The sequence below is a fragment of the Corylus avellana genome, chromosome 2, assembly GCF_965113065.1.
Source record: "Corylus avellana chromosome 2, dhCorAvel1.hap1.2, whole genome shotgun sequence".
Taxonomy (NCBI): domain Eukaryota; kingdom Viridiplantae; phylum Streptophyta; class Magnoliopsida; order Fagales; family Betulaceae; genus Corylus; species Corylus avellana.
The window spans coordinates 18274565-18301377 of NC_142491.1; the positions used below are offsets into that span (position 1 = coordinate 18274565).

A 26813-nucleotide genomic window follows, 5' to 3' on the forward strand; every position below is an offset into this window, starting at 1 on the left:
ATGTCATACCAAATCCTCCTTACTACTCCTTAGGCAAATTTATAGAGTAACCCTTATAAACAATGCAAGCCAAAAAGGGGCCAACCCAGAAAACCCAATGCCCATGCCACAATATCCCTCCTTCCAACAATGCAGGCCCCAAGCACTTTGCAGGGTTCAGGCCAACACCTCCATAGCCTGCATGCCCAGTAACTGTAATGGACACAAACACAGCCAATGCCATGGCCCCTGCCACCACACCACACACCATTGCTAACCCAAGCTCCTTGCACCTTTTCTTGTCAAAAGCCACTGTCACACCAACAAACAGCAGCAAAAATGTGCAAGAAAACTCCAAAATCAACGCACCCTTTCGGCTTATTGCAGATGCAGCTCCATTGCTATCAATCGTGCACCCACCTAAGAAATACTTGCTTGCTGTTTGGTGGTCCATCACATTTCTCATTATAAGAAAACCCATTATTGAGCCAAGACACTGCGCTATGACATAGATGGAGGCTCGAGCAAAAGTTGCATGACCCTCGAGCCAGGCTATGAATGATAAGATTGGGTTCATGTGGCCGCCAGAAATGGGAATTGTCATAATGAGGAAGAGGAAGAATATAATGAAGACAACAAATGGGACAAGAAGCTTGGGATCAACCTCCTGTGAGTCCAAGCATGCGATGACAGAAGTGGTTAGGGTGAACACAAGGAAGGCAGTTGCTATTAATTCTGTGAGGGCTCCCCTCCACATCTGAAATAAAATGTATATATATATATATATCAAGCAATTAAATATTGGCATAACATATATAAATGAAACAATTTAGAGATAAGGTCTATAATTGGAGATCATATTTTATCTTATAATTATCTTGTAACCAAGAAATAGCAATTCCAACTAACCGTTTTACTAGTTCTTGTTAAAAAAAACAAAAAAATTAAGAGTTCGTTGAGAGTGTTTACATCAACATTATGAAATAATTGTGGTATAAACATGTAAATGAATGATCTTCGGGCCAATAGTAAAGTCTATCTCCATTTCACATGATTACATATAGAAAATTAAAGGCTTAGAAAAATGTAACGTTATATTGTTAAATCGTCACTTATCTCGAATGCTCTCCCGGCTCTCGCATACATGTAGGTGGGTTTAATTAATATTTTTAACATTCCCGTGTGAATTCAAACTTTCTCTTAACAAATAAGACCTAACACGTATAATATTTAGCTGAAATAAGGGTAAACTGTAGAATTAGGGTTTGAACTCAAAAACCCTCTTACTCTGATACCATATTAAATCATTATTTATCTCAAAAACTTAAATTGATGAAAAATGATGAATTTAATTATTTAACTACTACATGCAAACACAAAAACAAAAAAGAAGGTTACCTTTGGGGACAAATATTCATGGGCACCAATGGAAGCAAGAAATTTTGTTCCTATGGAATTCCTTGGTTCTTCAAATTTCTCAAAACTTCGTGCCTCACATTTCTCAAATGATCTTGCAAATTCCTGGCCAGGTTGGCCGGGGAAAACCAAATAAAAAACAAATGATTTGGGTAATTCCTGATCGGCTTGTCCTGCCGGAATATTAACCATATGATCCATGACCTTTAATTATATTAATTAGTTGTAGATCGAGGAAGAAGTGGTGAAAAGATAGAGCTATCAATTAAAAAATCTTTCATGGAAACTTATAGAAGAGAATGGGAGAATACTACCAACGACAAAACTTGGCTGCTTCCACCCATGGTTTTTGGAAGTGACCACATGATGTTTGTGGTTTTGCCTAAACGACAGTGTGAAAGCATATGTAGATAGAGTTATACGCTTTATCCAAAATGAGGCGAGGAAGCCGAAATGAAATGAAGGGTAACACTAAGCTTTTGCTTGCAAGCATCGTACAAATTAACAAGCTTAGGATGTCTGTCTTTGAATGCTTCATAGACCATAGTATGATCAAACAAATTGATTAATCACCTGGCACTCAGCTCACCGAAACTGATCAGGCCAATCTTTACACTGCTGCTGCAACTTGATACCATAAACATTACAACAATGTTAAAAAGGGGAAATTATTATAATTGATCTTTGAGGTTTATGCTTGTATATATCAAATCAGATTTTAGGGTATAAAAATTACCTTAAAAGCTATTTGTGGTAACCTCTTGCATCAAACTCATCACCCTGTTCATTACCTTCTCTCTTTTTTTTGGAAACTATGTACACTTGGGTGTAGCAAGGTATATACGAAGGTGGCAAAGAGGGGAGACTTGTTCCCTCTCCACCAGCTAGGGAGAGAGAGATGGCGGGTTGCCGGCAACCACCCCTTACATTGGAGATAGTTATGAACAACTTTTAATGGGGTGATAGTTTGAGGGGTATCTGTTGGGCTATATGTAGAGTCTGTTTTGTATTCAACCCGGTTCGATGTCAGAAGCCTTTTGGTTAAATGAGATTTTTTTAGGCTTAATTAGTCCATCGAGCGGAGGCTTGTGATTTTTGGCCTATTTTAGTGTTTTGACCTAGTTGGGGGTTGTATTTATAGTCGCTTCTGATAATAGAGTTTTGTACGTATGTATTAATTAAATTGCCGCCTCATATATGTATTGTTTATCTCGAAAATAGTAAAACATCACTTAAAATCTATGGACGTAGCCTTTATGTTGAACCACGTAAATCTCTGTATTTATAATTTTCTTTTTTTTTTCTTTTTTTTTTGGCTTCTCACCGTGATAGATTTCCTATGTCTTGTATCAAAGTTATTTGCTTTTGGAAGCTGCTATGATGTTTCTAGTGTTACTTAGAAGACAGTGTGAAAGCATATATTCTGACACACACACACACAATATATATATATATATATCTCATTCTTTCAGAAGCAGTGAGATGGGTAGAAGTGTCTAATTTAACACGTTGCAACAGTTCAGAGAGTCTCGATGTTGCTTTTTAAAGTTTGAAAGCGTAAATGAAAATGCGGTGATAGTTTAGTTAGGGGCTGTCATATATTTTCTCCATGAGATAATAAAGTATTGGCATAACACATATAAGTGAAATAATTAGAGATGATGAATGTAATTGGAGATCATATTTGGATGACTGATCCTTGGGCCAATAGTAATACTAGGGGGATTCCAAATAAAAAATTCAAAAAAAAAAAAAAGAAACTCGAGTTATTAATTTTTTTTTTTTCTAATTAAAATAGGAATTAAGGATAGGCTACCATAATAACTACTCTACGCCTCTACCTGAGTGTGATCATAGTAATACATGATCGCTGAGTATCACTAAAGAGGGGCATAGATAATGAGAATCGTAGCTATTCTCTCAAGACCGATCGAGTCATAACTTAATATCAACCCCATCAACGACTCTAGCAGCACCCAAACCAATAGATAAGCCAATAATCCCAAGTGCTTCCCATGGTGGGATTTGGCTTTGGGATTTAGCCCCCACTGATACAACCTGAATGCCACTAGACCATACCAGTGGCGGAGCCAACTATTTTATATTGGGGGTACTGCTAAAATTTTTTTTGCGTCCTAAAAATTTTCTTCACCCTAAAAATTTGGTAATTCACACAATATATACATCACACAAAATATCTATAAAAGTTCATAAATATGTGCTGAAATTGATATATTAGAAATGTAACATGTCGACACTATATCAAAAAGATAAAAATAAAAAAAAAGGTGTCTAGAACTGCACTTTACAGTCTCTAGCCATAATCACTCCAAGAAAAACAAAGAAAATTTGACCAACTACACATCATTGAGATATTACATCAAACATGTGATGTGTGTTAAGTTTGAGGGTGCTATGGGTTTAAAAATAAAAAAAAAAATTAAAATCCTTGGGGGTGTCGTGGCACCCCCAAGGTACCATGTGGCCACCACTGGACCACACCCTAAGTGGTTCTTGAGTTATTAATTGGTAGTATACATTGCAAATTTTTGAAGTTTGGAGGAACATTGCAAATTAGATGGAATACTACGTACATAGTTTAAGAGGTAAGTTTAGTTTCCCCTAAAGTCTATCTCTATTCCACATAAAATATATAAAATTAAGGGATGTAAATCATGTTTAACAACTTTATTACCATTTTTTTTCACAACCCGGTAGCCCTTGAGAAATTTAACAGGAATTAATTAAGGACCAAACAACTATATATTTCTGAACACAAAAACAACAACAAAAGAAGCTTACTTCAGGGGAGAAATATTCATGGGCACCCATGGAAACAAGAAACTTTGTTCTGAAAGAGTTCCTTGTAACATTTTGTGCTTCACATTTCTCGAATGATGTTGGAAATTCCTGATCGTGATCAGCTTGTCCATTGACAACCATATCCATGACTTGTAGAGAAAGTGAAGAGATGATCACTTCTTTGTCTTTTTCTTTTTCTTTCGTTTTTTGAAGTGATGGGGTGAAGAGATAGAACTACGTACGTAAGTACCAATTCAAAGAATCTTTCATGGAAACTTATAGAGAATGGGAGACTAATGCCAACGCCAAACTTGGCTGCTTCCACCCATGTTTTTGTAAGTGGCCATGATGACAAAACCAGCTTAAATTTTGCAAGAATATTAGAATAATATTCTAATACATATTAGAATAAATTAAAAGTTTAGTCAATTATCGAACAAGCTGGAACATCGATCCACATGTTTTTGCATGGAAGTGGCCGATCGATGCCTGTCTTAGAATAATATTTTATACTATGATCAATTAAGGATATTCATTTTACATTAACAAGGATGCCTGTTGCCAAACTCTACACTGATGCTCCTTGATATCGTAAATATTATACCAATATGAAGGCATATATAATTATCAAACTAATCTTTGAGGTTTATCTTTATATTAAAAAATTATCTTGAAACTTCTTGTGATAACCTCTTTCTGCTTACTTTCTATTATTAGTACGTATTTGAGTAGTGATTTTTGGCACACCGGCCTGCTTGAACAGTAAGCACGCCGGTATTAAAATATTATAAAATATTATTAAAATAATATTTAAACAGTAAATAAAATAAAATACTATTTTAACACCAGCATGCTTACTGTTCAAACACGCCGGTGTGCCAAAAATCACCACAACACCAGCATGCTTACTGTTCAAGCATGCCGGTGTGCCAAAAATCACCACTCTTAGTATTTTTTTAATGCAAACCAACAGGGTACGTGTGGATGTCACCAGCAGCGTGGTTAAAAAAAAAAAAAAAAAAGGTCTACGTATTTGGCTCAAACTGCTACCACTCAAACTATTACGTAATTAACATTGTTTTCCATAAATTTTTAATTGAAGCAATTTTCTCAAAAAAATAAGAGAGAGAGAAAAGAGGAGAAAAAATAGATCAAATGCTATGACGAATTGAAGTTCTTGTTTGGTGGCATGCCCTGCCATGCACCCTTGGTATTTTTCGTTTTTCGTTTTTTTTTTTTTCAGAAATTTTAGAATTTCTTTGTTTTTCTTGTTAAGAGTATTTTTGTTATTAAGGCATTCATTTTTTTTTTTTTTTTAGTAATTTAAAGGATATATATTATCTTAATTATTAAAAGTTTGAAAAGAGGATTGTCAGTATTTGTCAATTTGTAGTAGTTTATGATACATTGACTTTTCCAAAAACAAAACATAAAACAAGAAACAAAACATTAAAAGATAAATGGCTATCATCAGGTCAAACACTACTTCAGGAGTTTGAGCCACCGAGGGGGCGACTCGGGCAGCCTATGAATTGGATTCAAATACTAATAGGTGAGTAGAGCCACAAAAAGAGAAATGACTATCATCAGGTCAATATTGTCGATAGAGTGAGCCGCGATGGACATCGATTGCAGAAGCATGGTAGTATGTTACGATCCTTGTGTCCCACATAGATTTAACCATATGTACATATATAAACTCTTGGACACCCTCCTCTTGCAAACCGGTTTTCAAATATGAGTTCTACCCAAAATTTGTATCACCTGGCAACTAAACCTACGAGCCATGACCTAAGTTCTAGAGGAAGTGAAGAGATCTATCAAGTCAAAAAATTTTCATCCAAAACTTATAGTAGAATAGGAAAATACTGCCAACGCAAAACTTGGCTGCTTCCACCCATGTTTTTTGGAAGTGACCATGATGCATGTTTCTGGCGTTACCCAGAAGACAATGAGAGCATATAATTTATCCAACTGATTTTCTCATGATTGAGGGCGTGGAAGTCGAAATGAAGGATAACTCTAAAACAAGGATGCCTGTCTTAGAATAACTCATACTATATGATCAAATAAGCTTTGCTTGCAAGAATATTCATTATACATAAACAAGGATGCCTGTCTTAGAATACTTCATTCTATGATTACATAAAGGGTTAATTACATTTAATCCCCCCTCAACTACCACTTATTTACACATTGCTCTAACGAACTATCACATTTCATACTCAACCCCCTCCAACTATCAATTATTGGCACACACACAAGAACTCGAGATTGTTAAACTAGCCCGAAAAGTGCACACGTGACGCGCACATTTGTTTTTTTGTAATAATAAGGCTTTTTGCTAACAATTGATAATTAATTAAAAAGGGTTGAGTATGACAAATGGTAGTTCATGAGAGCAATATGTAAATGAGTGATAGTTGAGGGGATTAAAGGTAATAAACTCTAAAATAAATTAATATAATTATTAATAATCACCTTGTACCCATCAAAACTAGAGTCAATATGTACACTGCTGCACCTTGGTATCGTAAATTATTACAACAACATGAAGGGAAAATTATTAAATTAATCTATGAGGTTTATGTTTATATCAAATGATACTTGGAATAGATAAGTTAACTTAAATCTCCTTGTAATAACCTCTTGTATCAAATTGATCCCTCTGTTCATTTTCTATTACTTTTTCTAATGGAAACCGTGACACGTGGGTGAACATCAACATCACCGCCAATATCTTCTTGCCATATAGGCTAATCTGAGTTAGCTTGACACGGGGCCAAAAAAAAACCAAAAAACAAGAAAATAAATGATATGGGTCAATAAGTTCTTCTCTCACATGAAGCAACCCGACTACATGAGATAATCCCAGCAGAAATACCAATTGTGTTAATAAATGTGATAATTTGGCTAAAAAAATATGAACAAATGTAATATGTTGGTAAAGGAAAAATTGGGTGTGAAACAAAAAATTATGAAAAAAATTCACTAAAAAAAAAAAAAAAAAAAAAGAAGAAGAAAAGAGATAAAAGAAAAAAAGAAAAAAAAAATGGAAACCTAAAAGGCTTACAGTGTATATAGGAAGCAATATCTTTACTAGCTTGCTTGGAACTAAGTGGTAAGATCAAAGCAACATTTATAGTCTTCAATTATAATCTAGAAGAATCTTTCTTCCCTAGAGAGAGGAATCTATCTCATTGAAATTTTTTGAATTTTGTTACATTTCTTCGTACAAATAAATTAAATTCAGTTTAATTTGCCTAGCTAGCTATTGGATAAATTAAATTCAGTTTTTTCTTTCTTTCTTTCTTTTTCTTTTTCACCCTTTCGAGCTTTTACTTTTTATTTTTTATATGTCCATATAAGAGGGGGAGAGAGATTCGAACTAGTAATTTTCGCTTCATTAAGCGTAGTCCCATTTCGATTGAGCTACTTCTTGAGGACCACCCTTTCGAGCTTGTGTTCTATATATATACCCCTTCAATTGTTTAATGTGACTTTTCCGGCCGCTCAGCTAAGTGATTGTTATAAAGATCACATCATAATTTTCATTTTCTTGAGCAAAGGATCAATATGTACATGAAAATTCTCTGAAAGCCACCAACATTTGTCAAGAGTCACCATAACCAGTTTTTTCATATTCAATTCAAATTAAAGTTCCTTGTCAGAAGAACATCATAATTTTCAAAGTATATATAAATATATTATCATTAATTAATGGAATAATTAGTGAGTAATTGTTGTACATGTATAGTAACCTAAAGAATAAAATAAAATAGAGAGAAAATAGTGGAGAAATAATAGAGATAAATAATGCAGGATGTTGAGATGGTTTGGTCATAGAAATTAACCTACATTCATCCGGCCACCTTGTATAAAGCCCAAGGGACAATATTTTTACTTAATAATTTAGTAATTAACGTATACATAAATTGAGAGGAAGACATCTTGGCAATTAGATTAGCTCAAGAAAATGACCCAAAAAAAAAAAAAAAAAAACTATATCAGGTATATATATATATATATATATATATATATATATATATATTACTCCCATGGAGTATATTGGCCTTTACCAAAGGCCACTAAATGAATAAATGGCAACTCGGATGTGGCTTTAGCCAAAGAGTAATGTTAGTAGCTAGGGGTGAAAAGGCGGGCGGTTATTAACCGTCCACTAATCACTAATCGCATTAACTGTTAACTGCTTTTGAAGGCGGTCAGAAAAAACCGCTAATCGTTAACTGCTAACCGCCAATTGCTTATATGTGTGTGTACATGTATGTTTTTATGTTTAAATATATATAAAATATATATAAAAATCTAGAAACAACATAGCTTTGGTTTTTTTCTTTTAATTTTTAATTTTTTTAACATTTAATTTAAATTTTTTCTTTTAAAAAACGGTTAGCGGTTATTAGGATTATTAACCGCTAACTACAAATTAACCGCTTAGGCGGTTAGCAGAAGCTGTTAGTGAATTTTACTAACCACCTAGGCAGTTATAGTTAACAGTTTTAGCCAATAACCACTAACTATAACCGCTTTTTCACTTCCAAATGCTAGGCATACTCTTAGTTTACGCTATTTCCTTATGTCTAGATGTGAGGGTGTCACCTCAGCTAAAAAATTTGCACATCGTCTCTTGATTGGCATCACCCCCAATCATCACGTGGGGTGGTGGCAACACCCGATTTGGTGGTCACGACAAGTGATGGAATTTGAAATTTTGGTTTACATAAGGGCAAGGTTAAAAAATTAGGTTAAACAAAATTTGATTAAAAATATTAGAAAATATAACTAACAAAATTTAATAAAATTTATCTATTGTTTAAAACATATAAATGTGACTTGCATAGCTTTAATTTATTTAGTTATTTTGAAATCGTTGTATACTTTCTTTATTGTTTGTAGCCTTTATTTTTTATTTTTTATGACAAAGGCAAGCTAGGTAGACTTTTGCTTTTGACAAGTATTGAAAGTAATTTTAATTTTCCAACACCTTTTCTACTCACGTCAGGTTTTACTTTTGACAATTGACACGTTTTTATTTTGTCATGGTTTTTATTTTTATTTTTTTCTTTTCTTTTCTTTTTTGTTTTTATATAAAAATAGGTCATTTGAATTACTTACGTCAAGGTCCATAAGCTAAGGCCTAAGGCATTTAAATATATGATGTCAGCACTCAAATCACATGAGCAAGTTTTGTTCGAGAGTGGGCAAGACAGCTTTGTATGTATGGTGTATATATAATATTTGGGTGGATACAGGATAGGGGATACTTTACCCCTTCTCGAACCATTCTCTTTGTCACCCGTTGTGAGATTGGAGGTTGCAACCATCAAAACCAACGTCGAGGGCGGTTGCAACCACTTCTAATAACTTTAGAAGTAGTGCAATTATCCTAAGAAATATGATTAGAGTGGCCAATGACGGAACAAGGGGACCAGCATAGGCCACCCCCCCCCAAAAAAAAAAAAAAGGAAAAAATATTTATAAGTTAATAAAAATAAATAAATAAAAAAAGTAAAATAGGGCCAAATTTGGCCCTATTTGGTCCTATTTTTTAATTTTTCGGCCCTATTCAATAAAAAGTTTTGGTCCTATTTTTAAATTTTTTTGAGCCATACCCATTAAGTTTTTTTATTTTTGGCTCTTACTTTCAAATGCCCACTTTTTTAGACTTTACGATAGTCTTTAGTTCATAAAAAACAACCAAAATAGTTTTTTTTTTTTTTTTTTAATAAAAAATTTTTAAAGAACCGAGAAAAAAAAAAATGGAATAAAATTTTCTTGTTCCGTCCCTGAGGGCGGCCGACCACCCCCCTTACATGCAAAGGAATGTCGCGTTAATAAATTTTTTGAGGTATTGACTACTTGCAATGCTATTTTACTCACCCAAAAAAGCCACTTAACCAATTCAAACGAATCTGTTAAAATATAGAAATTCATATAGCTAAAAATACCTGGTAAGAATTTGGCAGTTTTAGAACCATCATCATTCAACGGTATTTTTATGTGCCCATTATTATTATTATGATAATAGGTGCACGACCCCGAACCCCTAACATCATTATTTTACAAGTTACATAAAGATTAAATTTTCAACAATTGGCTACACTCCCAAAAGGAGGAGAGTTGCCTCAGCCGGACAAGTGGACTCCTCTTCTGTATAACAGCCGTTCGAATTACATACAATTCAGGCAACCAATTGTAAGAGATTCTTATTCACTCCACGACCCTACTGAAATTACATTACCTAAAGTTTTCCCTAGAAAATAATTAAGTAGGATTGCCATCTTCCCCAAAACAAGCCCCAACTAACCTAGCTCCAAATGTCATACCAAATCCTCCTTACTACTCCTTAGGCAAGTTTGTAGAGTAACCCTTGTAAACAATGCAAGCCAAAAAGGGGCCAACCCAGAAAACCCAATGCCCATGCCACAATATCCCTCCTTCCAACAATGCAGGGCCCAAGCACTTTGCAGGGTTCAGGCCAACACGTCCATAGCCTGCATACCCAGTAACTGTAATGGACACAAACACAGCCGATGCCATGGCCCCTGCCACCACAACACACACCATTGCTAACCCAAGTTCCTTGCACCTTTTCTTGTCAAAAGCAACTGTCACACCAACAAACAGCACCAAAAATGTGCAAGAAAACTCCAAAATCAACGCACCCTTTCGGCTTATTGCAGATGCTGCTCCATTGCTATCAATCGCGCACCCACCTAAGAAATACTTCTGTGATGTTTGGAGGTCCATCACATTTCTGATTATAAGAAAACCCATTATTGAGCCAAGACATTGGGCCATGACATAGAGGGAGGCTCGAGCAAAAGTTACATGACCCTCGAGCCAGGCTACGAATGATAAGATTGGGCTCATGTGGCCGCCAGAAATGGGACTTGTCATAATGAGGAAGAGGAAGAGTATAATGAAGACAACAAATGGGACAAGAAGCTTGGGATCAACCTCCTGTGAGTCCAAGCATGCGATGACAGAAGAGGTGATGGTGAACACAAGGAAGGCAGTTGCTATTAATTCTGTGAGGGCTCCCCTCCACATCTGAAATAAAGTGAATATATATATCAAGCAATTAAATATTGGCATAACATATATAAATGAAACAATTTAGAGATATGGTATATAATTGGAGATCATATTTTATCTTATAATTATCTCGTAACCAAGAAATATCAGTTCCAACTAACCGTTTCAACATTGTGGGATAATTGTAGTATAAAAATGTAAATGAATGATCTTCGGGCCAATAGTAAAGTCTATCTCCATTTCACATGATTACATATAGAAAATTAAAGGCTTAGAAAAATGTAACGTTATATTGTTAAATCGCCACTTATCTCAAATGCTCTCCCGGCCCTCGCGTACATGTAGGTGGGTTTAATTAATATTTTTAACATTCACGTGTAAATTCAAACTCTCTCTTAACAAATAATACCTAACACGTATAATATTTAGCTAAAATAAAGGTAAACTACTGTAGAATTAGGGTTTGAACTCAAAAATCCTCTTATTCTGATACCATATTAAATCATTACTTATCTAAAAAACTTAAGTCGATGAAAAATGATGAGCTTAATTATTTAACTACTACAAGCGAACACAAAAACAAAAAATAAGGTTACCTTTGGGGACAAATATTCATGGGCACCAATGGAAGCAAGAAATTTTGTTCCTATGGAATTCCCTGGTTCTTCAAATTTCTCAAAACTTCGTGCCTCACATTTCTCAAATGATCTTGCAAATTCCTGGCCTGGTTGGCCGGGGAAAACCAAATCAAAAACAAATGATTTGGATAATTCCTGATCGGCTTGTCCTGCCGGAATATTAACCATATGATCCATGACCTTTAATTATATTAATTAGTTGTAGATCGAGGAAGAAGTGGTGAAAAAATAGAGCTATCAATCCAAAAATCTTTCATGGAAACTTATAGAAGAGAATGGGAGAATACTGCCAACGACAAAACTTGGCTGCTTCCACCCATGGTTTTTGGAAGTGACCACAGGATGTTTGTGGTTTTGCCTAAGCGACAGTGTGAAAGCATATGTAGATAGAGTTATACGCTTTATACAAAATGAGGCGAGGAAGCCGAAATGAAATGAAGGGTAACACTAAGCTTTTGGTTGCAAGCATATTAATTATACGTACAAATTAACAAGCTTAGGATGTCTGTCTTTGAATGCTTCATAGTATGATCAAACAAATTGATTAATCACCTGGCACTCACCGAAACTGATCAGGCCAATCTTTACACTGCTGCTGCAACTTGATAGCATAAACATTACAACAATGTTAAAAAGGGGAAATTATTATAATTGATCTTTGAGGTTTATGCTTGTATATATCAAATCGGATTTTAGGGTATAAAAATTACCTTAAAAGCTATTTGTGGTAACCTCTTGCATCAAACTGATCCATCATCACCCTGTTCATTACTTTTTTTTTTTTTTTTTTTTGGAAACTATGTACACTTGGATGTAGCAAGGTATATACGAAGGTGGCAAAGAGGGGAGACTTGTTCCCTCTCCACCACCTAGGGAGAGAGATCGAGATGGTGGGTTGCGGGCAGCCACCCCTTTCATTGGAGATAGTTGTGAACAACTTTTAATGAGGTGATAGTTTGATGGGTCTCTGTTAAACTATATGTAGAGTCTGTTTTGTATTCAACCCGGTTCGATGTTGGAAGCCTTTTGGTTAAATGAGATTTTTTTATGCTTAGTCAATCGAGCGGAAGCTTGTGATTTTTGGCCTATTTTGGTATTTTGACCTAGTTGGTGTTTGTATTTATAGTCGCTTCGGATCATAGAGTTTTGTACGTATGTATTAATTAAATTGCCGCCTCATGTATTGTTTATCTTGAAAATAGTAAAACATCACTTAAAATCTATGAACGTAGCCTTTATGGTGAACCACGTAAATCTCTGTATTTATAATTTTCTTATTTTTTTTTCGCTTCTCACCGTGACAGATTTCCTACGTCTTGTATCAAAGTTATTTGCTTTTGGAAGCAGCTATGATGTTTCTAGTGTTACTTAGAAGACAGTGTGAAAGCATATATTCTGACACACACACACGCATATATATATATATATATATATATAGAGAGAGAGAGAGAGAGAGAGAGAGAGAGAGTTATAATGCGTTCACTAAGCTTAATTTGCTAGCAAGCATATTCATATTCTACATAAACAAGGATGTCTGTCTTTGAATACTTCATAATATGATCAAACAAATTAATCACCTGGGACTCACCGAAACTGAGACCAATCTATACAGTACTGCTGCTGCAACTTGATACCCTAAACATTACAATTAACAATGCTAAAAGGGAAAATTATTAAATTGATCTTTGAGGTTTTGCTTCTATCAAATCGATTTTTAGGATATAAAAATTACCTTAAAGCTTCTTGTGATAACCTCTTGTATATATCAAATTGATCTGTTTGTTTGTTTACTTTGTTAGTTTCTTTTAACAGAAACTGTGTCACATGGGTGTACGTCTTGTGCAAAAGTCATTGCGCTAGCACGCATATGCTTTCTTGTTGGATAATAAATAAAAATAAAAATCAGGAACATATATAGCTAGAATGGGGGCCACCCACTTTAATTAAAGAGATGGTTGCGAGCCATCACCTACCTCTTCTACCGTCCTTCCCAAGTGAAGAAGACGGGAGAGGTCGATCTCCCTTCTCCGCCATCTGCATACTCCAATTTGATTCAAGTCTAAACCCTACGATCGATTTAGTAATTTTTTCTAATATTAAGCTCTCAATGTATTTTCCATGCAAGTCAAACCCTGAATGTTAATTTATCTTGATTTTAGTTTATATATGCATTGGTTACAATCAAACTACATGATTAATACATCTTTTACAACTTGATAACACGTGATTAAAAGGTTTTAAAAAACAATAATAGGTGACGCGATTTCTGGCTTGGCCATAATCAAAAGCTATCCATATTGAAGAACAAAGATGCAACAAATGAACATATTAACTCCAGCCGAAGGGCTTGGCTTGTCCAATGGAAATTGGCCCTTTTTGGTCCCGGTGCAATGACAATATATGAGAGTACTGCAGCCTCCAATGGAACCTCCTTTTTTTTTTTTCTTTTTTTTCTTTTTTTTAATGTGCTGACGTGGTTTTGGATTGATTTAAGAGTTGGTTGAGACTACCACATCAATATTAATAATTATGGGATAAAAATATGGTAAGTACGTAGTATTACCCGAGAAAGTAAATTAACCTTAATGTATTGACATTTACATTCTCATGAATGTGCTATTTGGGATCTGGATTTTCAGAAATGTGATTATTTTCTTGTTTGAGAATGATTTGGAATCTTATAGGATTTATGCGAATATATATGAGATTCACATGTTTGATTTGCTCTTAGTCTTAGGCATCCGGTAAGAATTATCTATTCTTTCCAAAATATCCTTAGGTACGTTTTGCCCATATTCTCCATATAATTCACACATTTTACTACCAACAAAAAAAATAAAAATAAATGTCTAGACCATGAATATAGTCTTATTGCTCGCAATATAGAGAGAAATAGAACCTACCGACAACATCAAGCACTTATGTATGGTAGAGCCCATTGAAAATGAATTCACCCATCCAAACGCCCCATAAATGGAAGAGATGTGAAAAGACATTTAGCTGAATTCCACGGTATTATTTAAACAAAAAAGAAAAAAAAAATCGAAAAAAAGTTACAATTAGAGGCCAATCCCATGTGCACGAGCCCCTAACATCATCATTAATTCCACACTTTTGCAATCATTTCACATGGTAATTAACTAGCTAGATGAATCAGAACAAGGTGTTGAACGTTCCTAGAGTTGATCGATTCTCGTAAATTCCAGCTTCATGCGGCTATCACCTTGGACCACATCTGGTTTGTTAGGATCAACTAGTTCATAATGAGGTTCAGCCTTTGATACCACAGTCCATTCAGAAAATTTCAAGCACAATAAGAGCTCACGCTCTTGTTTGGGAAGACGCCACTTCTCGCTCGCTTTGGTCCCCTCCCTTGCTTGGTAGCTTTAAAGCTAATTTTGATGTGGCAGTGAGAGCTGAATTTGTTGTTGCTGCTGTGGTGATCAGCGATCATACTGGTGATATTATCCATGCTGCTACAAAAAGGATTTTCACACATGATGCTGCTGTTGGTGAGGCTCTAGCTGCTCTTTTGGCAACTCATGCTGCCAGTTTATATGGGGTTGATATTCTAATCCTTGAAGGGGATGCCATTAACATTATCCTGACTATCTATAATCCAAGTATGTTTAAGGATTGGAATTTTGCTAATGTAGTAGCTGATATTAGACTTAATTTGCCTGTTTTTCCTGTTTGGAAAGCTGTAAAAATTTTAAGATGCGCCAATTTTCGTGCACATTAATTCTTTAGCTAGATGGGCCATTTCCCACCTTATATTTGGAAGCATTCCCAATTTGTCTCTCATTCTTAATTCAATTTGGATCAAGAATGGGAAAGACCCTCCTTTGTAATTTCTTTCCTCATTTGAAAAAAAAAAAAAAAAAAAAAAAAAAAAAAAAGCAACGATGATCATATTGAAAATGGATTTGGCTTGAGTTCAATTCCAGTTAGAATTGAACTTATCGGGATTTAGACACGTGTCTCATTATTTTCAAGTGCAATTGGACCAAATCAAACATGTTACCTAAAGTTTTCCTTGAAAATAAGTAGGATTGCTATTTTCTCGAAAGAGAAATGCTACACATACTCCTAAGTATTTTCTCAAGTACTCACTTCTTGATGTGAAGTAAAAATCACCATTGGATTAAATAACAAATGAAAGTACATGTAGTATTTAATGGTAATTTTCAAGAAGTAGACACTTTTTTTTATTATTATTATTCAAAGTGGGGGATGGGTTATTTTTGAGAAAAATAGGTTGCGCCAAGGTCCAAAATCAAGAAGGAAAGTCCGAGCAAGAGACAAATGCTTATGTTATCTGGGGAACAAAGGGGAAAAACAAGAACACAAATAAAAACGACAGAAATATTCTAGTAACAGTCGAAAATTTGTCAAATAAATGACCCGACTCATCTAGCAAACCAAAACAGTCAAAATAAACTATTATATATGGAAACGTTCTGTAAATGGAACAAAACCCTTTTCAAGAAGTAAACGTTTGAACATGAGTACTTGGGAGTATATGTGACACCTCTTTTCCCGAAAAGAAGCCCCAACTAACCTGGAAATGTCATACTTCCCCTCTACCCATGCAAACCCTCATTTGGCATGTTGATAGAGTAAGCATAATAAACAATGCAAGCCAAAAAGGGGCCAACCCAGAAAACCCAATGCCCATCCCACAACACCCCTCCTTCCAACAATGCAGGGCCCAAGCACCTTGCAGGGTTCAACCCAACACCTGCATAACCAGCCTGCCCAGTAACTGTAATGGACACAAACACAGCCAATGCCATGGCCCCTGCCACCACACCACACACCACTGCTAACCCAAGTTCCTTGCACCTTTTCTTGTCAAATCCCACAGTCACACCAACAAAGAGCACCACAAATGTGCAAGAAAATTCCAAAATCAATGCAGTATCACTTCTTACTGCAGATGTTGCTCCATTGGCATCAATTGTGCATCCGCCTAAGTAGTACTTGTGTGCTGTTTGGTGGTTCATCACTCCTCTAATTAAAAGAAAACCCATTATTGAGCCAACACACTGCGCCAAGACATAGATGGAAGCACGAGCAAGAGTTATAACACCCTTGAGGCAAGCTATGAATGTCAAGACAGGGCTCATGTGGCCACCAGATAAAGGAACTGTCGCCATGAGGAAAAGGAAGGCTATAATGAAGACAGCAAGGGCGACAAGAAGCTTGGGATCAACCTCCTGTGAGTCCAAGCATGCGATGATGGAAGAGGTGAGGGTGAACATAAGGAATGCAGTTGCTACCAACTCTGTCAGGGCTGCTCTCCACATCTGAAACAAAGAATCAACATGAAAACATGAGTATATATATATATATATATATATATATATATATATATATATATATATATCCCATTCTTTCCGAAGCAGTGAAATGGGTAGAAGTGTCTAATTTAACACGTTGCAACAGTTCAAAGCCTCGATGTTACTTGTTAAAGTTAGAAAGCGTAAATGAAAATGTGGTGGTAGTTTAATTAAGGGCTGTCATATATTTTCTCCATGAGATAATAAAGTATTGGCATAACACATATAAGTGAAATAATTAGAGATGATGAATGTAATTGGAGATCATATTTGGATGGCTGATCCTTGGGCCAATAGTAATGCTAGGGGAATTCCAAATAAAAAATTCAAAAAAAAAAAACTCGAGTTATTAATTTTTTTTTTTCTAATTAAAATAGGAATTAAGGATGGGCTACCATAATAACTATTCTACGCCTCAACCTGAGTGTGATCATACACTACAAAAAAAAAAAATAGCATTTTCTAGCGTGGCTACAGACTACAGTACATATTTTGTTGTCACGTCAGAAAAATTATTTTCTGACTTGTGAATAGTACCACGTCAGAAAGTTATTACAGATTTAGCAATTTTAAAAAATTATATATTTTCTGACGTGGCTACATTTACCATGTCAGAATTTTTCTGACGTGGGAATGTGCCACATCAGAATTTTTCTGACGTGGCACTGTAGCACGTCAGAAAATTCCTGACGTGCAATGTCAGAATTTTCTGACATGGTAGTTTGCCCCGTCAAAAAATTATATATATAGATCATTTTTTTTTCCTAAGTAGATTCCACATGGCACGTCTAAAATTCCTGACGTGCGACACCTGGCACGTCAGGAAATCAACTCGAGTGGCCCTCCCAATTTCAAAAAATGGGTGGGATTTTGAACTTTTTTTCCTCTTTTTATTTCCCTCCTCAACTTTTTCCCTCTTCTTATTCTTTACCTTTTCATTTATTTTCCCCACACATTCTCTCTCCTGTCTCAATCTCCCTGCTTCTCTGCGGTTTGCACGGCACCTCTAGAGGAAGAAGAAAAACAGAAGGTGAAGAGAAAAAAATTGAGAAGCATACAGCAAATCAAAGAAAGCAGAAGAAGAAGAAAAAGAAAAGGAAAAGGAGAAGAGAAGAAGAAAAAGAAAAGGAGAAGAGAAGAAGATTTTTTGGGTTTTTGTTTTTTCAGATTGATTTTTTGATTTCTTGATGGTTGGTTTTAATTTTTTGAAGATTTTTTCGGTTTGAGTTTTTGAAAATATTTTCAAAAACTCAAACCATGGTGCAGATCTGCACCATGGAGATCGAAAAGAAGAGGGAAAGAGTGAGAAAATAGAGAAAAGGGAGAGCTGGAGAAAAGAAGAGAGAGAGAGAGAGAAAATTGAGAAAAGAGAGGGAGTGGCCATGGTGCAGAGAAACACATTTCTCTGCACGGTAGCTCCCTCACGCGTGAGGGAGCTGCCGTGCAGAGGAATTCCCAAAAAAAAAAAAAAAATTTAATTGAAAATTAATTTAAATTAATAAATTTTTTAATTGAAAAAAAAAATTCCAGGAAAAATTTTAAAAAAGAAAAATTAATTTTTTATTTAATTATTCAATTTTTTGACGTGGGAGTTTTACCACATTATAAAATTTTCTGACATGGCATCTCTACCACGTCAGAAATTTTTTTTTACGTGTGAGACAGTAGAACGTTAGAAAATTTTGACGTTCTACCCACTAGCACGTCAAGAAAATTTTTTTCCTGACACCTATGCTTCTGACAATCAACGCGCATCAGAAGCGCCACGTCAAAAAACTCCAGTGAGAAAAAAATTGTGTTTTTTTGTAGTGATAGTAGTACATAATTGCTGAGTATCACTAAAGAGGCGCATAGATAATGAGAATCGTAGTCATTCTCTCATGACTGATCGAGTCATAACTTAATACTAACCCCATCAACGACTCTAGCAGCACCCAAACCAATAGATAAGCCAATAATCCCAAGTGCTTCCCATGGTGGGATTTGACTTTGGGATTTAGCCCCCACTGATACAACTTGAATGCCACTAGACCACACACTAAGTGGTTCTTGAGTTATTAATTGGTAGTATACATTGCAAATTTTTTAAGTTTGGAGGAACATTGCAAATTGAATGATATACTACGTACGTAGTTTAAGAGGTAAGTTAGTTTCCCCTAAAGTCTATATCTATTCCACATAAAATATATAAAATTAAGGGATGTAAATCATGTTTAACAACTTTATTACCATTCTTTTCACAACCCGGCCGGTAAACCTTGAGACAATTGGAATATTACTATTTGTGAGAAATTCAACAGGAATTAATTAAGGACCTAACAACTAAATCTGAACACAAAAACAACAACAAAAGAAGCTTACTTCAGGGGAGAAATATTCATGGGCACCTATGGAAACAAGAAACTTTGTTCTGAAAGAGGTCCTTGTAACATTTTGTGCTTCACATTTCTCGAATGATGTTGGAAATTCCTGATCATGATCAGCTTGTCCATTGACAACCATATCCATGACTTGTAGAGAAAGTGAAGAGATGATCACTTCTTTTTCTTTCTTTTTTTGAAGTGATGGGGTGAAGAGACAGAACTACGTACGTACGTACCAATTCAAAGAATCTTTCATGGAAACTTATAGAGAATGGGAGACTAATGCCAACGCCAAACTTGGCTGCTTCCACCCATGTTTTTCTAAGTGGCCATGATGACAAAACCAGCTTAAATTTTACAAGAATATTAGAATAGTATTCTAATAATATTCTAATATTAGAATAAATTAAAAGTTTAGTCAATTATCGAACAAGCTGGAACATCGATCCACATGTTTTTGTAAGTGGCCATGATGACAAAACCAGCTTAAATTTTGCAAGAATATTAGAATAAATTAAAAGTTTAGTCAATTATCGAACAAGGAACATCGATCCACATGTTTTTGCATGGAAGTAGCCGATCGATGCCTGTCTTACAGTCTTAGAATAATATTTTATTCTATGATCAACATTGGCTCAAATTGCTACCGCTCAAACTATTACGTAATTAACATTGTTTTCCATAAATTTTTAATTGAAGCAATTTTCTCAAAAAAATAAATAAAGAGAAGAGAGAGAGAGGAGAAAGAATAGATCAAATGCTACTGTTGGAATATTTTATATTTTCTAAATTAGGTTTATTAATATTTTCATTAATAAGTTATTTCTCTTTATGTTAGAATATTTTTATTCTCCATTATTATATTTCATTGTAAGATTTATTCTCTTTCTTAATTAGTTTAGGTCTACTTTAGGGTTTCTTGATCACTACTCATTGTCTCTCTATAAATAGAGAGTTATGTAATATTATTTGATATAGTAAATATACAAGATGTAGCCCATACATCTTTCTCCACTCCCGCTCTCTTTTCTTTCTCTTTTATATTTTAATATTTTATATATATTTCAACAGCTATGACAAGGTTGTTGTTTGGTGGCATGCCCTGCCACCCTTAAAATATATTTTATAACACCGGCGTGCACACTGTTCATGCATGCCGTTGTTCACTAAATCACTACTATTTTTTTAGATGTTGGAAAAAAAGAGTTCGAACTAATGATCTTTACTTCTTGAAGTATGCTTCCTAACTGATTGAACTAACTCTTAGAAACATAATACATGGCCACATGGGTGAATGTTGACGTCATTAGCGTGGCAAAAAAAAAAAAAAAAAAAAGAGCGGCGCACGCAAGTGTCCATAAAAGGAGACATCTTCTTTCTTCAGCACCCTAGCGGGAGAGGATGGCTCGCTGCAACCCCAACATAGGAACCGCTCCCTATTAGAACTAGGGGCGGCCACAAGCCATACACCTTTTCTCTGATGTCTATAGAGACGGTGGCCCCTTTCCCATCCTCTTTAGGGATGGCCGCATGCAAGCTATCTACTCAAGTCCTCCACCTTCCTTTTCAAGTGGCGAGAAGGGGATGGGAGTGCTCTTCCTTATGTGCTACGTGCATACCCTACTTCTTTTTTTTATTTCTTTTTTTTTTCTTTTTTTTTTCTACATGTCAAGTTAACGGTGTGTTAGCCTACAGAGTACATAGTAAGAGGATATTGTAGGTTTCATTGCTAGTGAGCCTGGTGTTACGATTCTTGTGCCCCACATAGGCTTAACCATGTCTATATAAACTCTTGAACATCCTCTCCTTGCAAGTTAGTTTTCTTAAAGTTTGTATCATTTGGTATCAAAGTCAAACACTACTTCAGGAATTTGAGTCACCAAGGGGGCGAATTTGGCGGCCTATGAAATTGGTTTCAAATACTGATAGGTGAGTAGAGCTGCCAAAAGATAAATGGCTATCATCATGACAGTACTGTCGATAAAGTGAGTCGTGCTGGACATCGACTGCAGAAGCATGGTAGTATATGTTACGATCCTTGTGTCCTACATAGATTTAACCGTATGTATATAAGTTCTTGGATACTCTCCTCTTGCAAACCGGTTTTCAAATATGAGTTCTACTCAAAATTTGTATGATCACCTGGCAACTAAACCTACAAGCCATGACCTAATAAGTTCTAGAGGAAGTGAAGAGATCTATCCATTGAAAAATCTTTCATCCAAAACTTTTAGTAGAGAATGGGAAAATACTGCCAACGCAAAACTTGGCTGCTTCCACCCATGTTTTTCGGAAGTGACCATGCATGATGCATGTTTCTGGCGTTACCCAGAAGACAATGAGAGCATATAATTTATCCAACTGATTTTCTCATGATTGAGGGCGTGGAAGTCGAAATGAAGGATAACACTAAAACAAGGATGCCTGTCTTAGAATAACTCATACTATATCATCAAATAAGCTTTGCTTGCAAGAATATTCATTATACATAAACAAGGATGCCTGTCTTAGAATACTTCATTAATATATTCTATGATTAAATAAAGGGTTAATTACATTTAATTCCCCCTCAACTGCCACTTATTTACACATTGCTCTCACGAACTATCACACTTCATACTCAACCCCTTCCAACTATCAATTATTGGCGCACACACAAAAACTCGAGATTGTTAAACTAGCCCGAAAAGCGCACATGTGACACACACTTTTTTTTTTTTTTTTTTTTGTAATAATAAGGCTTTTTGCTAACGATTGATAATTAAAAATGGGTTGAGTATGACAAATGATAGTTCACGAGAGCATGTAAATGAGTGATAGTTGAGGGGATTAAAGGTAATAAACTCTTAAATAAATTAATATAGTTATTAATAATCCCCTTGTACCCATCAAAACTAGAGTCAATATGTACACTGCTGCACCTTGGTATCGTAAATTATTACAACAACATGAAGGGAAAATTATTAAATTAATCTATGAGGTATATGTTTATATCAAATGATACTTGGAATAGAAAAGTTACCTTAAAACTCCTTGTAATAACCTCTTGTATCAAATTGATCACTCTGTTCACTTTCTATTACTTTTTCTAATGGAAACCGTGACACGTGGGTGAACATCAACATCACCGCCAATATCATCTTGCCATATAGACTAAATCTGAGTTAGCTTGACACGTGGCAAAAAAAAATGATATAAATCAATAAGTTCTTCATATTTGTTTTATATTCTCCTACAAATTTAATAAATTAATCATTAGATTTGTGAGGTCCACTATTAACTTATGTGAAGTCTGCATATAAGTCCACAAATCTAATGGTTGATGAAATAGACAAAATACTAACCGCTAACATTTCTTAAAAAAAAAAAAAAAAAAAAAAAAAAAAAAAATAGGTGAGGTACACAAGTGGTAAAGAAGCAAGACTTCTTCTCGCTTTGCGATGGGGAGATGGCCCGCGACAACATACGGGGCATTTGTGAACCGGCTCCTATTAGGACTAAGGGTGACTGCATGTCATACGCCTCTTTTTCAGTGTTTCCATCGTACGTAGAGGGGTGGCCCCCTTTCTCACCCTTTGTGGGGATGGCCGCAAGCCATCTACCTACTCGGCTTTCGTTATGCGCCACCTAAATGACTCTTTTTCTTTCTTTCTTTCTTTCTTTTTATTTCCCTTCTTTTTTTTACGTGTCAAGTTAAGCAAGTGTTTGGCCTTGGAGACAAGATATTGGTGGTGACGTGGACATAATTAAGCGAGGAATGCTTCTATGCATTCTCCAGACCATCTCTCCTCTTAAATTTTTTTATTTTTTTATTTTGAAAAAATCAAGATGCACTTGAAAGAGATGGTGGGGAGATGGTATTGAGAATGAAAAGAAGAATATCTCTAATTAAGCTTATATATTAGTACCATTAAAAAAGCTTACAGAAAGTGAATGGCAGGATCGATTTGATACGAGAGTAAGAAGTTATGAGATAACTTTTGTAACCCATCAACCAATTGATTCAAGTCTAAACCCTAGAAATCAATTTAGTAATTTCTCCTAATATTTTCCACGCAAGTCAAAACTGATATGGGGTAATTGATTTTTCATTAGAAAACGTAAAAACACATCGTAATCAGAGACTGATGCTGAGTTATTGCACCATGGCAAAAGAGTTACAGAACTTTTGCTATAACTTTTCCTACCTTAGCTTGTAACAGAGTCCGATGCAAAGACAGCCTTCAAAATGTTCAGGAAATCGTGTTTATACCCATGGGCATGGAAATGCTGACGTGGGATAATCTTAGTGTAGAGATAAAATGCCACGCAGGCAATTGTGGGCCCAGCCCAAAAAACCCAGTGCCCATTCCAGAGGTGGCCCCCTCTAACAATTGCAGGGCCCAAACACCTTGCTGGGTTCATTCCAGCACCGGCGTAGCCCTTGGCTCCCGTCACAGTCGTTGACACAAACACAAGAAGGCCCACTACTATTCCAATGATGGAGAAAATGATAACTCGGCCCAAAACCCTGGCTTGGCGATGATCAAAAGCTATCCATATTGAAGCAAAAAGAAGCGCAAATGTACATATTATCTCCAGCCAGAGGGCTTGGCTTGTCCCAAGCCCAATGGAAATCGGCCCTTTCGGTCCCGGCGCAACGACGGTGAGAGTGCAGCCGCCAAGGGAGAATGTGTCTTCAATGGTGCTGTTGACCACGGCCTTGAGTGCTAGTGCACCCAGCACAGAACCAGCACATTGTGCCAAAATGTATATCGCCGCCCGCGAAAGGGAAATGAGGCCGACAAGCGCCGCCGCTAAGGTGATGGCAGGGTTGATGTGGCCGCCGGAAACCGGATTGACCGCGAGGAGGAGAATTGCGATGATGATGGAAATAAGGAGTGACATCAAAAGTTTTGGTGATTCTGTTTTGGTTTCATAGGAGGATATGACTACTGTGTCAATTGCAAAAACAAAGATTGCCGTGCCAATTAGCTCTGCCAAAGATGCTCTCCACACCTGTGATTCAACAATATTAAAGTGGTAAGGTAAGATTATCACTTTTGTCACATTAATACCGTTGAAAAAATGGACAAAATTTATTTATTATAAGGTCAAACTATAGGGACCAATTTAACAATGCTTCTCTGAAAATAATGTAAAATGCCTAGCTTAACCCTAATTATATTATTATAAGATTTTTATAAACATTTTCTTTGATCCAAAAGTCTCAAACTTGTACCTTCTATTTTCTATGTTATGTTGAAAAAAAAATTTCAAACATTGACTGAAGTGTAATGTTAAAGAACATAAGGAAGATTTATGTATTTTTTACCTAAATGTAATTAAATATGAGTATTTTACTATTGGGTATATGATGTTAATGTTAATACGTCTTTTAAAATTTTAAATAATATGGCATCATGTATACCGTTAGATGTACTAACTTTAAATCTTGACCATGAAATATGTACTATATATTTCAAACGAAATGGAGATGACCCTTATCCTCTTTTATGAGTTACTAAAACGATCTTCAATCAATAAATGTAAGGGGCTATTTTAATTGTGACAATTTCCCTTTCTCCCTTCCCGAGATTAAGATTCGTCTAATTTCGTAGTTCAAATTTTGTTTTGTTGCATCTAACGGTATACATGAAGCGAATTTTAAATAACGTGGCAACATATACATCATTAGATTTATGAAATTTAATATGAACCATAAAACGGCTCTTCTCCCATTTGAGTTAATTTCCCAAGACAAAAGAAAAAATTGCATTTCTTAAGAGCAAGTAATATAGCATACTAACATTCAAGGAGAAGAACTCCTCCAAGCCCAACATCTCACTCAAATTACAAGTATTGCTCTTCCCATCCTCAAATCTACTTTGATCTGGCCTGCAAAATGATTAAAATAAGATTAAAAAATGGGTTGGATAATTAATTAATTAAGCTCAAAAGAAGTTTAAGAGAAAATGTGGGCAACTTGCTTTGGCGTTGAGGGCACGGGTTGGACTCTACTTCCAATGTAGAAGCTTTCTTCATCCTCGACCATTGGCACATTCTGAGCCATCTCTGAGCTGAGCAGCTGCCAAATACTTCTCTTTTGCCTCTCTTGCTTGCACTTTGTGTTGTATTGTATATATATATAATAAGCTTTGAAATATTGTAGGGGTTGGTGGGTATATGGAGGGTATCTATCACAATAGTCAACCTTATTTATTTCTATCTGCTTTTCTTGAACTATATTATCGGCTACTGCTTCCTACAGAGACCAATTCTTACACTTTTCAAAAATTAAAGACCAATTTGATAAAAGATATGGCCCAAACATTTTACAAATATTTTATAAAGCTGAAGTGACGTGAAAAAGTTAAGTAAGTTAATTTTTTTTTTTTTTAGTAATACTCCAAACCATATTTTTATTTTATAATTATTTTACAATATTGATGAGACGGTTTCAACTAACTTTTAAGAACATATTTGAAATTGCGTTTGAAAAATAGAGTTTTTAAGTCAAAAAGTGTTTTTGGGTAAAAGCTTCATTTTTAAGCTTTTGTCAAAAGTGTGTTTTTGCTATTTTTACGCTTTTTAGACCCTTAAAAATGCTTTTAATTTTTTTACCAAATGAGTACTTTTTTTTTTTCAAACAAGCTTTTTGAGTATTAAAAGCACTTTTAAGTGCCTTAAACGTAATCTCAAACAGGCCCTAAATCAATCTTTTATAAAATAAAAAAATAAAAATAAAAATAAAAGAGAGAAATACTACACACTACACCTTCATCTATCTCCCATCCCACTAGAGCTTTTTAACAAACTGCTCATTTTCAAGCTTTTCCAAAACGTAGTTTTGAGCTTTTATAAAGCAAAAAAAAAAACAAAAAAAAAAAATTTATTTTATTTTTACCAAATAGAAAGCACTTTTTAAACTCTTTAATACAATCTCAAATATGCTATAAATCTTGTCGCAATATAACGTTTGTAAAGTATGTAGCATTATTCTCAATAAAAACCAAAAAATATTTAACCATTTTTTTACTTTTGTGCCATCTATGTTATCAAGCAAAACATGTTCTTAATTCTAATGTTTTAAAATCCTATACTAAGAGGTCATTTGAATTTATGGTTTTAAAACGTGCAATTTAAAATATAATAATTTTTTAAAAAGCAGTTAAAGGCTTGGTAAAATTGCAATTCGGTCATTAAAATTACAATCTCGCCTTTAAAATCATGTG

General features: G+C 35.1%; 4 protein-coding genes across 4 annotated transcripts; all 4 read right to left on the reverse strand.

Moving 5' to 3' along the window:
* Positions 1–22: 22 nt before the first annotated feature.
* On the reverse strand, positions 23–4341 carry LOC132177460 (aquaporin TIP1-2-like). Its single transcript, XM_059589796.2, has 2 exons — positions 4198–4341; positions 23–736 (listed from the first exon to the last, which is right to left on the reverse strand). Exons 1-2 carry the CDS (start codon positions 4336–4338, stop codon positions 23–25), a joined length of 855 nt encoding a protein of 284 aa, XP_059445779.2. The 5' UTR covers positions 4339–4341.
* A 6216-nt stretch (positions 4342–10557) lies between these two features.
* On the reverse strand, positions 10558–13928 carry LOC132170111 (aquaporin TIP1-2-like). Its single transcript, XM_059581018.2, has 3 exons — positions 13868–13928; positions 11853–12043; positions 10558–11271 (listed from the first exon to the last, which is right to left on the reverse strand). Exons 1-3 carry the CDS (start codon positions 13926–13928, stop codon positions 10558–10560), a joined length of 966 nt encoding a protein of 321 aa, XP_059437001.2.
* Positions 13929–16477: 2549 nt separating this feature from the next.
* Positions 16478–19741, reverse strand: LOC132170105 (aquaporin TIP1-2-like). The gene is made up of 2 exons (XM_088514002.1): positions 19598–19741; positions 16478–17203 (listed from the first exon to the last, which is right to left on the reverse strand). Exons 1-2 carry the CDS (start codon positions 19736–19738, stop codon positions 16478–16480), a joined length of 867 nt encoding a protein of 288 aa, XP_088370128.1. The 5' UTR covers positions 19739–19741.
* Positions 19742–23666: 3925 nt separating this feature from the next.
* On the reverse strand, positions 23667–25674 carry LOC132167227 (aquaporin TIP4-4). The gene is made up of 3 exons (XM_059578133.2): positions 25569–25674; positions 25389–25476; positions 23667–24597 (listed from the first exon to the last, which is right to left on the reverse strand). Exons 1-3 carry the CDS (start codon positions 25649–25651, stop codon positions 23788–23790), a joined length of 981 nt encoding a protein of 326 aa, XP_059434116.2. The 5' UTR covers positions 25652–25674; the 3' UTR covers positions 23667–23787.
* Positions 25675–26813: the final 1139 nt, after the last annotated feature.